Source organism: Hyposmocoma kahamanoa, unplaced genomic scaffold (assembly GCF_003589595.1).
Source record: "Hyposmocoma kahamanoa isolate Upper Pololo Valley unplaced genomic scaffold, ASM358959v1 89959, whole genome shotgun sequence".
In the NCBI taxonomy this organism is placed as follows: Eukaryota; Metazoa; Arthropoda; class Insecta; order Lepidoptera; family Cosmopterigidae; genus Hyposmocoma; species Hyposmocoma kahamanoa.
The window spans coordinates 1-16,226 of record NW_020654565.1 but is presented as its reverse complement, the minus strand read 5'-3'; the positions used below and the strand labels follow the sequence as shown (position 1 = coordinate 16,226).

At 37.1% G+C, this 16,226-nt stretch overlaps 1 protein-coding gene across 1 annotated transcript; it reads right to left on the bottom strand.

Annotated features, from left to right (window-relative positions):
* Positions 1-360: 360 nt before the first annotated feature.
* Positions 361-15,473, bottom strand: LOC113236219. Its single transcript, XM_026472227.1, has 9 exons — positions 15,311-15,473; positions 6,846-6,988; positions 5,135-5,202; positions 4,513-4,662; positions 3,526-3,611; positions 3,211-3,296; positions 2,475-2,567; positions 2,240-2,339; positions 361-1,406 (listed from the first exon to the last, which is right to left on the bottom strand). The coding sequence occupies exons 2-9, from the start codon at positions 6,981-6,983 to the stop codon at positions 1,279-1,281; spliced, it is 849 nt and encodes a 282-aa protein (XP_026328012.1). The 5' UTR covers positions 6,984-6,988; positions 15,311-15,473; the 3' UTR covers positions 361-1,278.
* Between the last annotated feature and the right edge of the window lie 753 nt (positions 15,474-16,226).

Genomic DNA, 16,226 nt, shown 5'->3' with positions numbered 1-16,226 from the left:
TAGTACCTACATATAAAAAAAACATATACAGGCTGTCACACGGCTATACGACATCGGGGGAAAGTACTTAGTAATAATAACACACATTGCCCCGCACCAGGAAAACCCTGAGTCGCGGGTGCCAAGGACACACACATAAACAACCACAAATAACACCCAAACTCACGAGATAAATAAATGTAGGCCATACAAATATTTCTCCCGGCACGGGAATCCAATCCGGGACCTCCGCCCAGCAGCAGCTCTGGCAGCCCAGCATGGTAACCGTTCGGCCACAGAGGCAGTTAAAATAGTGTAATACTTTGTAGCCACGCCACCCAATTTTTTTATTATGATATTACCCATTGTAATGAACGGCTGACGTACATGATGTACGTGAATTTTTTAACCGACTTCGAAAAAAGGAGGGAGTTCTTAACTCGACTATAAAATAATCCTTATTAAAAATATGAAATTACTTTTTCACACACACCTTTTCATGGAGACATTACAAATGGATCATTGGTAATGTCTCCATGAAGAAAAATATCCTACATGTACAATATTTTAAAGTACTTTCCTTTGTATTGCATAGCCGTGGCCCTATATAGGAAGAAAATATCTCAAACATAGAACTAAAATAAGGACTACACTTACAAAAAGTTTTTCTAACGTAAAAGTAGAATTTGTATTGTATTTACAAATAATAAAATAGGCGGCATTTTAATCACCATCCAAATTTTAATACTGGGTGAAAAAAAAATAAAATACTTTATTCAACAGTCTGTTACATCCTAAAAATAAAAAATTACGCTCAAGAAACATCAAACCAGTCATTGGTTGATTTCATTTTATTTACACCATCTCTGGGTTACTTTATTGTCTAATTTAGGTGCTTTCGTAAACTAAATATGATTTAAAATAACAGAACATAGTTTAACGTTACGAAAATTGCCTTAAAAACGAAATATACTTACATGTTACGTAGCTCACTTGGTAAGTGCTATACTACGGTGCAATACGCAGTCACAGTTGCTTTGTACACTTATTTATGAAATTATGTTGACACATAATGCCCCAAATCGAAGAAGGGGTTGGAATGATGTAGAATAGGTACCATAGGGCACTCTTAATTGCCGAAATATGTTGTGGAATGATAATAGAAAATTATGGAATATGTTTCAAGAATGTCATAGATTGTTTAAGAATTATCTAAAGTGCTCTGGAATAATCTAGAACGTTCTGGAATGTTACAGAATGTTGTAGATTATCTTAGGAAGTTTACGATAGAAGAATGTCCTAGAAGGGAGCGTTGTCATCCAAGGTATGCAGCCAATTGAAGATCATCATGTTCCTCTCGTACTTGGAGAGAGGCCGGCCGCGCTCGCGTTCCAGGTCGGCGGCAGTCAGCGCCAGGTGAGCCGCTTCTGCCGATGCAAACATTTCCTACTTGGTTAGACAGAAATGAAGGCTATTGACTTTTTTTATGACACCTCGTCGTGCGCCTGATGGAGAGCGACACGCCTGTCCACAACAGTTGCATTACTCACGACGAATTATTCAACAGCAAGTTGATTGAAAAATCTTCTTTATTCTTCTAAATGCCAATGCGTAAATGTGTTTAAACTAGTTATTTGCACTAGACGAAATAAGGGCCATTCATCCCTGGCAACCCATCAGGCAAATGGGCCTCATATCATTTTTAAATATCAACTCTTGTTTGCGCTGAAACCACAAATTAGAAAGCTGAAATAGACAACTGACTTGTGTGTACGTCTCCGTATATTCCCAAAAATATATTGTACTTTTTGTAACAAAGATAACATCCCTAACAATAGGGACTGATTCATTCGGTGATGTGGGAAAAACAGCAAAACATCTAATTACAAAACAAACTAATTTTCAATTTTCGTCCATTACAGTTTAATGCTCAAGTTAAACTGGTCGATTTGAAGTGAAACAAGTGACGACACCCGTCAATTGTTTCGAAATCGGGCTGGCCGATCGGGGCGCACTTGTCACCGTAATGATTTGGCAGAATAGTTTTCAAACAAATTAAATGACATTTCGTCTCTCATTTCTGGTTAAATACTCGACAGATGGCACGTGCTTTACCGAGACGGTCCACTCTTGTCCTATTGTACTCTAAAGGTGAAACCATAAAACGAATCGGTGCTAATAATATTTCGCCATCTGATGAAAACATGAACTGTAGATTAACGATTTGATACTAGGCATAAACGACATATTTGTGACTTACCTGGATGCACGAATTTAGTGTGAGGCTTGAGGGGGGGTACAGCGAGGGTGGTTGGGCCAGGGGCGACCACAGCTGAAGCTGCCGCGCTGACTGCCGCTGCCTGTTGCAGATTGAAAGATTTTTCAACATGGTAGCGTTAGTTTTTGATATGTCACTAAAAAGTCCATCTGTACTTGGCAAAAAACCTTTCCATTGTCAATCATTTTCATAGTAATGTATGTCCATAATAACTTACCTCTAATTTGTCCAGGTTAAATTCCGACTGGGACATTCGTTCCAGCGCTCTGTATGTTGTTAGGAGACGACGTTTTATATAGCTCTGGCGGACCTGAAAGGAATACAATGTATATATCAGTGTGAAGTCCGTCTTTTTTGAAGATGGAGTAAAATGACATTTCCATGGTTGCCAACTTTCATAAAATCTTAAATAGTCATGTAGTTGTTGTTGAGAATTTTATCGATAGATTGTGAAAGAAGGTAAAATTTTGCCAAAAATGTCTGAATTTTGAATGTTACGACATGATTACTAATTGCGTTTTAGCCATTGACTTACAATTATATGGACGTCGGGTCCGCGCTAAAAAGTGTCCGAACTTATAGGGCGTTAAAATCGTATACAGAGCGTCATTCACGCTTTAGTCTTCGTTTGTTCGACTGACAGCGAAGCAAGCAAAATTAGACAGTACTGCGATGACATTACAATTTAAATTCAACGTTTTAGCTTTTTCATATCCCTTTACATGTCACTACGTTTAAATAGGTTGACTTGGGACATTTTTTTCGTGGTTTTTGTATTAGACCCGTCGTACATTTATTTGTAAGTCAATGTGTATGAATGAAATAAATAAATAAAATAAAGTAAAACAAATGCTATTTACCTAATATTCACAGAAGCAAAGCGCTTCCGGGAATGGGTGGTATAACAACGACAAAAGGGTTTACAGTCAGCGAGGAACACAATCGTTTTGTACCTTCTTGTTGTCGTGGTTGGAGGGCCGAAGAGGCAGGGAGGGCGCTGGCTGCGCGCGCTGAGGAGACGGCAGCTGTGACCCTCCCACTGTAATTACATTAACAAAAACCATTAAAACAAGTTAACGGTATAAATAAATCTAGTTCTAGGTTTCGCTATCACATTTTTAGTAAATTAAAAAATAGCTTCATGCCTCTCTCCCACCGGGGTAGGCAGAAACTATGGATGCTGCGCAGCGATGCAAAATGTTGCGCGTGTGTAAAGGTTTATCTATAAGTCGCCCTGTGTAACAATTTCTAAAGTATAAATAACATACCCGCAACCCAAGTGCTGCAAGACCTGGAGGCCGCGCTCAACGTGAGCGCTTCCAGCGCTGCACACAATCCCACTTCGGATGTTGCGCTGAAACAGAAAAAGAAGTGGACAATAGATGACAAGTTACTACCGAACCCTGCAATGGTCATGCTAGTATTAACTTTTAAAGTAATGTTAGCGCACGGCGTTTTGTGAACGCTGGGTTTAAATACGGTTTCGCGCACTTTCCGGTAACTGATTAGAATAAAACTTGGCAAATAGATGTAATTCTACGAACTTTTTTGAGGTCGGTTTTTTCAATACTCTGTAATGAGGTTATTGAGAATCGAGTTTTGTTCAATTATTACAAAATGTTTGTTGCTTTCTTATTTGGACGATTCGATTTGCCTTTGTATTGAATCGATTCGCTTGAAAGCCGAATTGAAATACATCGATACAAAAAATCATTAGTTCGCGTGCACCTAAATCGATTTTCGTACAAATTCCTATCGCAATGTGCATCATTAGCAGTGAAAATACTCAGGATTGTAAAGTGAAAAAGATTTTTTACATCGTTTGTAATAAACATGGAATTATACTAAATTCGGTGTTCACCGTTTCCGCTCACAATTTTGGGTAAAAACTCGGTTAAAACCAGGGCGGGTTGATTAAATAATATAATAATAATAACGCACACACTTAACATAGCCCCGCACTAGGGAAACCCTGTGTCGCGGGTGCCATGAACAGAGACATAGACAACCACAAATTGCACCCAAACTCACGAGATAAATAAATGTAGGCCATAAAAATATTTCTCCCCGCCCGGGAATCGAACCCGGGACCTCCGCGTGGCATGGTAACCGTTCGGCCACGGAGACAGTTACGTTAGTTGGGTTTTGATTCACTACCTTATCTCTGGCCAGCATGAAAGCGTAGGTAAAGGCAAACTTTTCGACGACTTTCAAAAGAACGCCATCTGTGAGTGAGATCAGGAACTTGCACGTACCTTCTGAGCGGCTGTGCTGTAGGCGTGGTGGTGACGTCACCGGCGCTGAAGGACCGGCGTAGACCGAGCTGGGCACACAGCGCTGCGCAACCCGCCAGCAGCTCGCGGCAGTTGTCCACCGCACAAAGGGGGAGTGTTGAAGAGGGTCTTCTACGTAAATTCGAAATTTCTCTTTAATATGAAGTGACAGGACGAACCAGTCGTGCGCCTGATGGTAAGCTACACGCCTGTCCATAACAGCTGCAATGCCACTCAGAGCTTTAAATCGCAACTATCTGAGGGACACTGCCACTGCGCCCGACACCCTGAGACGTGAGTTGACAAGTCCCATGGTCCTGTAATTTCACCTGCACCCGTGCCGTTCAAAACCGGAATGCAGTAATGTTCACGTAGAAATAGGTAAGGTGGCAGTACTTCCCTGGACGAGCTCTACTGCTACTTGTATTAAGTTAATATTAAAAATATGTGTTTTTAATTAGTTTTTGTGGTGGTGGGTATTGGAATTGTTTTTATTTTGTCTACCCAAAAAGTTTGGGAACCCAAGCTCTAGACAGACTACCGATTCTTTGGTCCTTTCGCTTAACTGACTACGTCCAGCTGTACAACATAATTTGATACATACTTCAGTGTCCTGCTGTCTGGATTTGGGCTGGAAACTCGCAGGGACGTAGGGTCCGGGCCTTGTCCAGCCTGAAACAGATTTTTTAAAAGCTTGAAACTGGGGTACTATTATTTAATGTAAAATAATAATAAGGGGTTTTCTTTCAAGGGCGCAACGCGTGCAACGTTACCACAATAGAACACCAATTTTTAACCCACTTCAAAAAAACTAAGTTTTCAATTCGACTGTATTTTTTTATATGAATGTTACACGATAACTCATTTGTGAACCGATTTTGATGATTCTTTTTTTGTTGGAAAGAGGGTACCCCGGTATTGGTCCCATTTAAATTTGAAGAAATTATTCCACTTGTAAGGGTGGTAAACTAGGGGATGAATCCGGTTTCACGCACTTTCCGGTAACCTATTTGAATAAAACTTGACAAATAGATGATTCCTGTAACAAAATTTCACAAATTTTTGAATTTTTTTTTATAAAAAGTTATAATATAATACAAAAATGGAACACTTAGAAAAAAATCCTTGGATCCGTCCGGATACGAACCGACGTCTTCTAGCATACCGTGCCAGACGCTATACCAACTAAGCCACGGAACTGAGTGTTCGATCTTTGTACTAATAATTATAACACACTAGTGGAGCAATTCCACAAAAAAAAAATTGAATATCAATTGAATAAAAAATTAAGTTATGATAAGACCGCCTTGTCGCCACGCCTAAGTTCTATCATAACGTAAATTACATATGCGATGTTGCTTTCTATCACAACAGCCTGTAATAGAGTATCTTTCTTCGCGTATACCTACTTCATTAGACTACTATAATAGGTCCTTGACCTCATATCGATCCTCTGTATCTGACCTAATGGGATCTCTGATCCCTATGATGGGAGTCCACACACACCCCTACAGCCCTTCCTCTGCCACCGCTTCATGCCTTCGCTTTATACCGTTAGTACACATGGCGGGTCTCATTCTAAACCTGTTACAGCTTCGTCATACTCTATTCAGGCTGTCTAGACAACAAATAATGTACCTAAACATGGTGCAAATTTACCAACTGTAGTGCCAACCCACCAGTGCACTCTCAGAGGCCTGATATCTCACCTTCACAATTTATGGACTGCCAGTCTAGCTCCCTATTCTTAGGTACAGACTAATTTGTTAATACTGAAATTACAAAACTAATAATAAATCGCGACATGCCTATTAAGTGTTAGTTTTTTAACCGACTTTAAAAAAGGAGGAGTTTCTCAATTCGACTGTATGTTTTTTTTTGTATGTATGTTACGCGAAAACTCTGGTGTTTGTGAACCGATTTTCATGATTCTTTTTTTGTTTGAAAGTTGGTACTTCCATAGTGGTCCCATTTCATTTTGAAGAAAATCATCCACCTCTAAGGGTGGCTGTTCACGCATGAAGATTAATTTTTATAAATAGCGCCTAAATTTTACTTAAAGAGCAATTATTTTAATGGTTGATTTTGCTATTTCTTTAATTCAAGGCGTTTTTCTCTCAATATACTTTGAGTAGTGTCGTAGTGAGAACCATTTTTATTATCTCCAGTGTCAAGTCCTGTATAGTGGCGAACTAGGGGATATTTCAATAAAACTTAGCAAATAGACGTAATGCCACTTACTTTTGAGGTCGGTTTTTTTAGTACTCTGTACTGAGATTATTACAGTTCTATTTATTTATTCATTATTTTTGTACCTTGCTAGCTAGCAAACGTAGCACGCGTGCGTCTGAGGCCGCCGACGACACGCTGAACAGAGAAAGATCTGTCGTGACGCTCTCGTGCGACGGCGACCGCGCCACGCCCCCGCCACGCCACGACTCCATGCTGCACATTTCCACTGAAATCAAGAATATATTATACGCATTGACTTACAATTATATGGACGTCGGGTCCGCGCTAAAAAGTGTCCGCACTTGTAAGGCGCTAAAATCGTATACAGAGCGCGACACTCCGCTTTAGTCTTCATTTGTTCTATGGACAGCGCGATACTGCGATGACATAACAATTTAAATTTCGAATAGGTTGACTTGGGACATTTTTTTCGTGGTTTTTGTATTAGACCCGTCGTCCATTTATTTGTAAGTCAATGATTATACGTTTATTATTTGTGTCAGTTTTAAAGATCCTTGTGGAAGAGTTCGTCCAGGGAAGTACTGCCATCTTACCTATTTCTACTGCCAAACAGTAATGGAGCATTACTACGTTTGGTGAAAATACAGGCACGCGGGACTTGGCACTTGTCTTGAAGGAGTTGGAATAAAAGTTAGAAGAATGAATAGGGCAGTTTAAAGAAAGAGTAACAGAACACCGTAAGGTGCGCCTGAGGATAGTGCTGTGAAAGACGAATCAATCTTTGAGGTAGGGAGGAGAGGTGGAATTAAAAAGAACAGAGTACAGAAGGGGTAAAAGGCGAAAGTCCCTTCTACGACGGATGGTAACCATCCCAGTTTGGATCGGAAGTCTGAGACATGGTCGAATTTACGCAACGTAAAAATGAACCTAATTCAAAGATTGTGCAGCCGCTCAAGCTGGATAAGAAAGCATCCGCATAATCTAGTAAAGGCAGAAGGAGTGACTGTGCCAGACTGATTTTGTCGGAATGGTTAGAAAATTTCCCAGACGTCGAAGGGAATTGTAAGGAGCAAACATCCGACTACTAACCTTGGTGACCTGAGGTTTCCAAGTTAGGCTCTTATCAAAAGTGACCCCAAGGTTCCTAACGGTATCCTGTATAAGGATTAGAATATCATCGAATAAGATGGGAATAACTACCATATAATATAATATAAATAAAAATAAAAGAATAGCTGCCAATAATTATACACTGGATCTTGACAGGACCAATGACTCTAAGCGAGAATCCCGTCAAGATCTCAAGTTAGTATTCTTAATGCCATCAGGGAAATCAATTAGTGGTTTGTGAATAAATATGAAGAAAAATCTGTATAGAGATGATATGAAGAAGAGAGTGAAGAGGTGATGGAAATGATGACTATTGAAAACAAAAGAGGGGATAAAACGCCACCCTGCGGCACACTAGCTGTAAAATTACACCACGTGGAAAGTATATCGTCACATCGAACGCGCTGTCAACTACCGTGTAGGTAGTTTCTAAACCAGTCAATTACTGTCAATGAAATGCCAAGAGAACCAAGCAGAGCAAACAATATTTCGAAATCGACAGTATTGAAGGCATTGCTGAAGTCCAATAACGTGAGCACAGTAAGCTGCTGATTGTCCATCCCTAATCGAATATCATCAGAAATCTTGACATGAGCAGTAGTCGTACTATGACCCGAGCGGAAACCGGACTGAAATTAGTTCAAAAGGTTGTGATGGGCAAGGAAAAGAGTGAGATGGTGGTGGACTAACCTTGCAAGGACTTTGGAGAGGAAAGGTAGAATAGATATCGGGCGATATTCGGATAAGGAAGTAGGATTAGCTTTTTTTGGAAAAGGTATAATTTGGGTATCTTTCCATGCCGTAGGAAAAGCACCAGATGAAAAAAACACCAGATGAAATGGAGGAGTTAACGATCTTGAAGTGATGATATTACGACTTATGCAGTCACACCCAATGGCATTCGATGACATGGCAAGGATGTTCTTCTTAACTTCACAATCAGTTACTCGACTAAAGTGAAATGGGGAAGTATTAGGTGTTGGCAATGAAAAGAGACTTAGGTTTTCGCGATTGTTACATTATTTATTGTTACTTTTTCCGAATTTAAATCGCGTATATTTGTTTTTTTAAACAAACCAACAACGTTTCGGGCCCTTTACCGGTCCCATGATCACGGTTGACTGAGGTGGTACAGTCATCAACCAGTTATGTCTAATATTAATGCAAGCCACTCTATTTTTTCACTATAGTTACAAAAGTTATTAATTAAATACCTTATTTTTAATTTTACAAGGAAACATTCCAATTTACGCTACATTTACGTTTTACAAATTATTTCATTGAATGAATTTTTATTAAGTTAAATTTATTGATAATTCATAATAGAAATTACAACAAATTAAAACATATTAATTGAAATTTGAATAATATTGGCTTTCAATTTCATACTAGAATGTAATTAATTTGACAAACTCAACACTGTGTGCGCTGGAAAACTTTGACACTTTAGAGTGGATATTAATAATATCCATAAGTGGTAAGATATTATAAATTCAAATACTTGACTCAACTACACTCACCGGCACATTTAACGGAAACAAGCAAAATCTGCAAAACTTTGCAGTGTTTTTTTTAATCTGGCCAATTATTAGTACTACAGTCTTATGTCTGTTTGGGATTTTTCATCATAGGAAATACTGGATCCCAAACTGGTGGTACCGAGAAACCATCTTCTCTGTTGAAATTAGGATGTTTTTTAATTTCAATGGCCTCTCGCAGCATCCTGGGTAGATAACGGCCTTCTTTTGCAAAGACCTGGGGTTTGTCAAACTTCATTGAATGTGTAGTAATATCCATGAATATCCATGACATGCTCGCAGACTGCAGACTTGTTTACGCGACGATGTCTGACATCAGCTACGTTCTTTGACGCGGGTACAAATACTTCGTTTGTCCAATATAAGAGAGACCGTACTTCTCGTATACTTGTTTCAAAAAACAAATACATGCTATATAAATCCTGATAAATAGTTTCATTTCCTATGAAAAGAGACGTCGCAGTGTATCTGATTTCACCTTATCATCAAAGGTAGAAGAGGAGAAGTGACTGTTTAGCAGATTTAGGTCCAAATTATTAGGAATTTTGCTTTCTTGACCTTTACCAACGCTCAAAGATTTCAAAAACTTCCAGGCTTTTCATGAGTCTCCGTTTTCAACGGACTTATGGACATGACGACGTTGAACATCCCTAGCGAGTGTCGCAGCGATTTCGGACACGGTGGTGTTTTTTCCGATTCACATGAGACGGATTGGCTGCAAACACAGACTTAGCTCTATTTCGAATACAAAAATATGTTTTCGAATAATATCATCAGGCTAAGGTATTAGAAAAAGAAAAATCAATAATAAGAAAAGGATCAAATATTATTTTTGAATACCAAATATTAATTTAGTATGCTTAAACATAACGATAGTTTATATATAACCTAGAATGCGATTCATTTATAATTTATCCGTAGATCAACTAATATAGACGGAACAATTAGTATACATATCGAACATAAAAAAAAATATCGTTTATATAAAAAAGTGCACATTTACAATATATCAATTATATCTTTGATTATCAAATAATATTATCCCTTCCTAATGCACCAAATACGAAATTTCCAATCGGAAAAAAATTGGAAACGGAATTCCGACTGTGCCAACCTAAGGGCGCGTTCTCATTATGTCGTGACGACAGATAGTCGTGCAGTTTAAAGTGTCGCGGTTTGTATATTTAAATTAAGTTATTCACACATAGAACAACACGATTAACTATCGTTTACGACTTTTTTGACGTTACGACGACAGACTGTCGTGACAATGGGAAGGGCTAGAACGACAGTCGATAAATGAAACGTCACGATAAAAATGTGACGACAGATAATCGCACCTTCAAACAATTCTGTCGTGCAAACGACACGATGACGATAAATTGTCGTCACGATCTAGTGGAAACAGCTAGACGCGACAGTCGTCCAACGATAAATAAAACGTTACCATATAATGGGAACGAGCCCTAAGAGGAATAATAAAATACCTAGACGCCCGCCTCACTTCATATTGATTTATCAATGAAGTGCCTCTTGAAAGCCTTTTGATTTAATATTTGAGCGGAAAAATTCAATTTATTTCACCGCCTCCGCAAGCAGCTTTTAACTTGGCATGCCAACAAGAGTTCAAGGCCTTAAGTCTGCTAATTTTTAACCGACTGTAAAAAAGGAAGAGGTTCCCAATTCGAATGTACTTTTTTTTGGGACTTGTGAACTGATTTTGATGATTCTTTTGTTGTTGGAAAGACGGTACCTACCATAGTATTGATCCCATATAAATTCGAAGAAAATATTCACCTCTAAGGGTGGCAAACTAGGGGATGAATCCAGTTTCGCGATTTTTCCAGTAACCGATTTCAACAAAACCTGGCAAATAGGTGTAATTGTAATTTTTAAGTTTATTGAAGGGCACGATGTTTTACTAAAATGTTAATAAATTATTTTTTATGAAATTACTCCACTAGTTTGTCATAATTATTATAACAAATAATAACTATATAAAGACACAAAATTTTCACATCGCATGGTACATTGCATCTTAAAATCATTCATAATATTTTAACTAATGTAGAAATGCTTACTATCCATCCTTGGCGGTTGCCTACAAGGAGAATGGTAATTGAAATACATACTCTAGTAACTTCATTCAAACGTGGCCCGTACTTGAGCGCCATAAGCAGGAGCTGCGTGTCACGGAAATGAAGATCCTGCGCTGGATGTGTGGAGTTTCACGGAAAGACCGTGTCAGAAACTCCCGCATCCGCGGCAGCCTTCACGTCCGTGACATTGCAGATAAACTGCAAGAAAGCCGCCTACGTTGGTACGGCCACATCTTTCGGAAACCGGCATGCTACATGGGAAACAAATGTCTATGGCTATGCCACCTCCGCCGGGCCCCGGTAGACGGGGGAGGCCCAAGAACTGCTGGCTTGACGTCGCCAAGGGTGATATGCGTGCCAATGGTCTCACCACTAAGGATGCCGAAGACCGTGCAAAGTGGAGGAGAAAAAGCAGGAAAGCGGACCCCGGGCTCCGCAGCAACACTGCTGAGGACGCAACCGGGACAACGCTCAGATGAGAGAGAGAGAGACTCTAGTAACTTCATTTCATCATTCTGGTGATAATACAAAAGATGATAATAGCAGCATTAAAAAAGGTCTTTTTTTTTTAATGACGAGTTGTTTACATTAACATCCCATTGCTGGGACGATTATTTTATCTTTAAACAACAAGTGATTTTGTGATTTCGGCATCTAAAACTAATTTAATCTTGTTCATTCACCATTAATGTTAGATGTACCTACTTTTGTTTAATATTATATAATGATATGTAAACAAGGGAAACCTGTTATTAGCTTTACGCTTAGCCTATATACTATGTAAAATATTTTATGTAACGCCATTGGTTTTCTGCTCTGCCAATTAAGCCACGGAACGAACCGGCAAATATGACGAACTTGTCTATGTGTTTGTTGCAGTTGTCTGTTTTTGGTATTTTAACGACTTTTTGACCGACTTCAAAAAAAGGAGGTTCTCAATTGGACTGTATTTATTTATTTATTTAATAGTTTATTGTACAGGAAAAATATTACAAGTCACAAAGAATACAAGCAAATTAAAAACAAAAGGTTCTACTTATTTCTAATAGAAATTTCTTCCTGCAGACCTAAATACAGGACATTATAACTAAAAGTACAATAAAAAAATAAAAAGGGCATATGTGCACAACAAAACAAGGAAAAAAAAAAAAAAATAATATTAAATTGTTATAAATTATATAAATACTTAGATAAATACATATTTTATAATATAATACCTAAGATATGGACGGAATAGTAGATAAATAATGCTCCTTAACTCTCGCTTTAAAAATAGCTAACGATTTACTTTCGTGAACAGTAATAGGAAGTGCATTCCAAAGTCTGACCGCGTGAACAAAGAAGGAGTGAGAATAGAAACTGGAATTGAAGCATGTACACTGAAGCACTGTATATTTTCTTTTGTAATTTACGTGATAACTACAGTATATATATACCGTACAATGAACAATTACTAAAAACATCACGCAAAGCTCAAAAGAAAAGAAAACATAGCACATGCAACATGCATTGCCCACGTATTGAAGCGCTTTAACACAGTAATCAATTTGATTTATCGATTCTATGGTGTAAACATGTACGTATTACGTATTACGCCTCAATACTCTGGAACAACGCCTTCGTGGTGACCGCATCGAGACTTATAAAATTCTGATGATTCAGTACAATCTACCAGCAACACAAAACACCTTTAAAAGAAAACTTTAAACCGTCTCATGGCCACCATTTGAAACTAGTTCGTACACCTTTCAAAACTCATGCTGCACACAATTTTCTCAGCAACAGAGTGGTGCACAATTAGAACATGCTACCGGAAGATATTGTTTCTGCTGTCTCTGTTAATGTCTTAAAAACAAGCTCGACAACTGGCTACGAAAGAGTGAATTGGTGCTAAAAAAGGTGAACTAAAACAAACAATATGAATTTTAACACTGTGTGTTGTAGACATACCAGCAAAAGCTGCTCATCTATAATCAAATAAATAACTAAATCTCCATGGATAAATATTCCGTTGTACACATCAAGTAGTTGGGGTAATTTTTTTTTTCTACTCCTGGTCTATTATAATTTTATAGACCATATCATAAAAGAGATCTTTTTAGTTCTGAATCAAAATTTATTGTCTTTGGTGCTCACCATTGAGATAAAAATTTTTATTAAAGTTCTGTAAGAGTTTCAAAAAAGAACATCATATTTTTGCTAATTAAAATATCAATTAGGACGCTCTACTACTGCCTCCTGATTGGAAATTATTGGCTAAAATATATGCAGTACTTGGACAGAACTACGTATAACTGCCGAATGCATATAAGTATTCATCTAATGCCATCCAATGAGTGCTGCAAGATGGCTCTACGGTACTTAAATGTTACTGGACAAATAAATTGTTCACCTGGAGGTAAACAACAAGTCTGCACATAACAGTTGCTGAGGCGCAGCTGCCACCATTTGCGTCACCCTAAGAAAAGTTCCATGCGCTTAAAATTTCAGCAACTTAAAACCAATAACAAAAACACAATAATAATGTAGGGTAATGCAACTAATCAAAATATAAAAAGTGTGAAACACTTCTTGTTGTGGGATACAACCACATTTTCGTATTAATTATGTCGTAATAATATACATTTAAAACATTCCATTTGTTTACTATCTTTGCTTCTCTGGTTTTTTATTCTGCAACATTTATTTACGAATATTTGCAAATATTATATATAAATTACGAAATGCTACATTATTATGTCTTTTGTTTAAATATATGAAGAGGCTGTATAGTGGAACCTAAGAATAATATCGCATAGAATGATAGTTTCATATCAAACGAACAGTCACAAGTGAGGCAAAAATCAAATTCATGTGGGCTAGTTAATAGTAGGTTAATTTTCAATTTTAGTGAATATTTATATAAAAATACAAGTTGAAACGCGTTACTTCCTTGTGGAATGTGATGTTAGTATCTATTTTATGTTTGTCTGATGTATTTTTACACTCATTTACCGCACATTTCGTCATTTTTAGCTAAAATTCTGGAGCTGTTCACGGTGCAAGTTGACCTTGAGCACTAAAGTCCCGCCCGCTCGTGTAGGCCCATTAGGAGCACTTCAATTTGCCTCATTTAGCGTGTGCGGACTAGGTTCTATGCGTCATTATTCTAAAGGTGGAACCTTTGTCTACCGTAATAAATAGGATAAAATTTATTTAAATAAAATTGCTTTTGTTGTCATAGATTGTTAACGAAATATACATTAAATATTGGTTATGTTTCATTATTTTATTTACTTGTAGAAAAAATATTGTATGCAATCATTACATAATTAGGTCTTAAAATCTCGCACCTATTGCTTAGATCTTAAAATTACAATTGCAACAGATATTGTTTGTTTTTCGAACCTGATTTCAAGAATAATTAATTAAAAATGGTACGCATGCAATGTGAAAATTTTAAATGTCACAGTGTCACCTACGTGAAATGGACTTTAATGGTGTAATTTCTCAAAAAATAATTTAATATTGTAGTAAAATCTCATATATTCAATAAAAATAATAGGTATTATTTTTGTTTATAGTTTAAGTTGGTAACATTGATAATATGATTAAAAAACCATCCCATAAAAATGTTAAAATATCATTCACTCTATTTTCGCAAAAGATGAAGAATTTTGCAAACGGTTCTATAAACATAATACGGAATTAAAAATAACTTTATACCATTGTAAATCGAAAAACATACCGTGTTGTAGATTAAATAGTAATTTATTCTCCCAAAAATAACATACTAACGATATTTTTATTGCAAAAATTGATCATATGAAAACGTCGCACAAAATATAAACAAACTCATACCGTTTATGTTAGGATCCACGGTGGCAAATTCACTTCACACACTTACAGTAAATATTTAACTACTCGTCAGAGAACTACAATTGTGTAGTTCTAGCCTACAAAGTAGGAAAATACCGCAAAATCTAGATATCCTGAAAGAATTCCCGTTGATTTTTGACACCCCGGCCGGTAATACTAATAAATTGAATAGTCCAGACAATACGGTGGTATGTTGCGTTCGAAACCTCGAGCCGTACTGAAATTTTACCTATAAATTTATCTACACTTATAAATAGTTGATAAAAACTACTTTAATACATACATGATAAACTGTTTGAAAAAATCTAGGATATTTAAAGTAAACTCAAATTTAAAATTTAAGTAAATCTACCAAAGTTTTTAAAATCACTTGGCCTTATTCGAGGTCACCTAATTTTGCCGGTTAGTAATTTTCAGGCAAAAATATCTGTATTTTCTAGGCGTCATAAATAAATTTATTTTCTACCTACCATTTAAAACAACAACTGATTGTTAATTATTTGATTTTAATAAAATATACATGTAAATTGTAATTCAGTTGGAAAAGTATTGTTTGAAGTTAGTATAATCCGATCAAAATTAAAAGTACTATCAATTTCATTCATCCGAACACCAATACAACCTGATAAATTTTGACGCATTACTATTTACTTACCTCTTCCTCTTGCCATCTAGCGGAATTTTGTAAAACTTTTTAGTCCCGAATTTTCAGTTGGTTATCGCACCCTAACAGCGCCATCTATTAACTTTATTCAAAATTTATTCAGTGTGAAAGCTTCACTGATAGTTACACATTCGGTCACTAGATATCAGTTGCAAAGAATACTATTATTCAACAATCTGATGCAAAAATATGAGTAAATAAAAACACTTAGGGTCGTATTCTAGAACTCTACTC